This window comes from Triticum dicoccoides, chromosome 5B, assembly GCF_002162155.2.
Source record: "Triticum dicoccoides isolate Atlit2015 ecotype Zavitan chromosome 5B, WEW_v2.0, whole genome shotgun sequence".
Lineage (NCBI taxonomy): Eukaryota > Viridiplantae > Streptophyta > Magnoliopsida > Poales > Poaceae > Triticum > Triticum dicoccoides.
Window position 1 is genome coordinate 644,542,697 of NC_041389.1, and position 3,341 is coordinate 644,546,037.

Below are 3,341 nucleotides of genomic sequence, written 5' to 3' on the forward strand. Positions count from 1 at the left end.
GAAGGGAAAAGCCCTTCTTTGATAAAAAAAGATTGATTTACACGCACTGCATTCTCGGAGACCGGAGTGCTACATTCATCCACCGGGAAAGAACAAAAGAATGTCAAATCCAAAAAAAAAAGTGTATACGAGCGAGGCCAAAATGCAGTGTACGGTGGCGTTGTAGGTGCTACGTCTACATGCATACGTCGCGTTGATCGAACAGCGGTCCCTGTCAGTCACCACCATCCATCCATCCATCCATCCATCCATCCAGGCAGGCAGCTTCCGTCGCGCCATGGCGGCCCGTCCGATCCACTTGAGCAACACGAGACGACGAGAGGACCGACTGCAGCGAGTCCAAAAGCGTCGCTGTGTGGCCGGAATCTTTCGCCGGCCTACGGCTAGCCGCCCACTCCACCCGCACTCCTCGTGGCCAATCGATCCACCCATCAGCCGCGCACCGCCATGCCACCGCGGCCTCACCTAGTACCACGGACGACGCCCCGTCATCTGATCGCGACGCCGATCGCATGACGGCACTGCGCTCGTCGCCCGCACGCTCCTTCACGGGTAAGCCAGCGCCCGATCGGTGCAAGAAGACAAATCGCCGTGTCGACCGCCCGCCCGATCACCTTCGCCGCCAAGAAACCGATCGTGCGTCCGTCCACCATAAGTAGGGTCGAGGTCTCGGCCTCGCGTCGATCACCACCAGATACTTGCTTCCATCTTCCATCTCGTTTCAGTTCTGGGTTCTGGCTGGCACGGAGAGAACAGAGAAGAAGAAGAGAAGAGCTCGAGCTAGCCCGCCGGAGATGCGAGGGATGGAGGGGGCGGCGGCGGGGGTGTGGGGCGGGCTCAACTCCGGCGTGGTGCTCAGCCTCATCGCGGTGCTGTGGACGGTGGTGTGGCAGAACCTGCAGCACCTGCAGCTGCAGCACTTCTTCAAGCGCCACCTCGGCCGCCACGCGCGCCGCCTCGCCGCCCTCGTCGACCCCTACCTCTCCGTCACCATCGCCGAGTACGACGGCGGCCGGATGCGCCGCGCCGAGGCCTACGAGGAGGTCAAGGCCTACCTCGCCGCGTCCACCTCGCGCAGCGCGCGCCACCTCCGCGCCGAGGGCGCCCGCGACGCCGACCGCCTCGTGCTCAGCATGGTCGACGGCGAGGAGGTCTCCGACGCGCTGCTGCCCGAGGAGGGCGGCGGGACCGTCTTCTGGTGGGCCTACTCCCGCCCGCCGCCGCAGCAGGACCGGCGCTGGGGCGGCGGAGGCGGAGGCGGGGACGAGGAGAACCGCCGCTTCTACCGCCTCTTCTTCCTCGACCGCCACCGCGACCAGGTCCTCAACGCCTACCTCCCGCGCGTCCGCCGCCAGGGACGCGCCGTCATGGTGCAGAACCGCCGCCGCAAGCTCTTCACCAACATCTCCACGCACCAGTTCAGCGACGGCGGGTACACGCGCTCCGCCTGGACGCACGTGCCGTTCGAGCACCCCAAGACGTTCGCCACGCTCGCCATGGACCCGGCCAGGAAGAAGGAGGTCATGGACGATCTCGACGCCTTCAAGGCCGGCAAAGAGTGGTACGAGCGCGTCGGCAAGGCGTGGAAGCGCGGCTACCTTCTGCACGGCCCGCCGGGGACGGGCAAGTCGGCCATGATCGCCGCCATGGCCAACCACCTCGACTACGACGTGTACGACATCGAGCTCACCTCCGTGCACTCCAACACCGACCTCCGCAAGCTCTTCATCGGCACCACCAGCAAGTCCATCATCGTGATCGAGGACATCGACTGCTCCCTCGACCTCACCGGCGCGCGCCCCAAGAAGAAGGACGCCGCCGCCGAGGACGAGGACAAGGCCAACAAGGGCGACAAGAAGGGCGCGGCCGACACGAGCAGCAAGGTGACGCTGTCGGGCCTGCTGAACTTCATCGACGGGCTGTGGTCGGCGTGCGGCGGCGAGCGGGTGATCGTGTTCACCACCAACCACCTGGAGAAGCTGGACCCGGCGCTCATCCGGAGGGGCCGCATGGACAAGCACATCGAGATGTCCTACTGCCGCGGCCCGGCGTTCGAGTTCCTGGCCAAGGCCTACCTGGGCGTGGAGGATCACGAGCTGTTCGGCACTGTGGGCGCGCTGCTGCAGGAGGTGGACATGACGCCGGCGGACGTGGCCGAGAACCTGACGCCCAAGAGCGCGGACGACGACGCGGGCGCGTGCCTCAGGGGGCTAGTGGCGGCGCTGGAGAAGGCCAGGGACGACAAGGCCAGCGGCGGCGGCCAGGAGAAGCAGCCGGAGGAAGAGGACGGGGGAGTGGTTGCCGCCGTTGACAAGGAGTGATCGATGGAGCGAGCGAGTCAGAGTAGCTCAGGATCAGGATATCATCATGTGTCAGACACATTTTCTCCCTATTTGTTATTGGAGATGACGTTTATTTCTAGCAAGTAATGATGACGCTTAGAATAATCAGACCCAGATTGGATGTTGGCGGGAATGGAAAGGCTAACGGCCACGTCTATTATAGTTGCTCATTTGGCATTATTAAGCTTCGAAAATGCCAAATGGAAGCCGGATTTAAAAACTTCAAAATCAACTTTTCAGTTTCAAATGTACATTGTTAACTATGTGACTGAGATTTACGAAGAACTCATAACAAAAACTGTAAATCATAAAAGGCTTCGATGCCAAGCTTTTTTACTTGAGCAAAACATCACCCATTCAGCCTGTCGAAAAAGGACAGCACCCAATAATGTAGAAACGGGGACACAATGACAAAAAAGAATAGATGGTTCAACCAAGCGGCCATTTCTTATAACTAGAGCTGGCAACGGGCCATGAGCTGACACGTTCACCCACTACAGGTCACATGTTCCGCAATAATTAAGTTCCGGGAAGAACATCTTCCCGTCGTTAATAATGTACACAAAGAACTGCAGTGCAAGACGTGGCAGATCCAACGGATATACACGGACCACCACTCTGTTTTTTGGAGCTAATATACTTACAAGTAATGAATCAATCAAGATAATAATAATAAGAAGAAACAGTGTTTTTTGAATTATTTACCGAAAAAGGCTTTCGCCCCGCTTTATAAATAAAGCAAACCACCAAGGCCACACAGTATCACAACAGAACACGCACATCACACCCAAGTCCCATGACAAATAGTACAAAGGTTCTGCAGAGGGCACAACTCAACAAGCCCTAAAAGAGAGAGAAAAAGGGGTGGCCAGGCCACAAAGGATCTAATTAGGCTCTGGAGGTGGCGGAGGAAGCGGCAACGTCAAGCGCAGGGCCATCGCACGGAGATCAGCAATGATGGTGGTGATGGCGTCCTGATCCTGTGGGCAGCTAAGAGGC

The 3,341-nt window shown here is 58.9% G+C and overlaps 1 protein-coding gene across 1 annotated transcript; it reads left to right on the plus strand.

Moving 5' to 3' along the window:
* The first annotated feature begins 356 nt into the window (after positions 1-356).
* LOC119312296 (AAA-ATPase At3g28510-like) lies at positions 357-2,543 on the plus strand. The gene has a single exon (XM_037588018.1). The coding sequence runs from the start codon at positions 795-797 to the stop codon at positions 2,319-2,321; it is 1,527 nt and encodes a 508-aa protein (XP_037443915.1). The 5' UTR covers positions 357-794; the 3' UTR covers positions 2,322-2,543.
* The last annotated feature ends 798 nt before the right edge of the window (positions 2,544-3,341 follow it).

What these genes read in the sequence shown, in the direction of transcription:
- LOC119312296 (XM_037588018.1), top strand. Translation starts at nt 795, where the DNA reads ATGCGAGGGATGGAGGGGGCGGCGGCGGGGGTGTGGGGCGGGCTCAAC.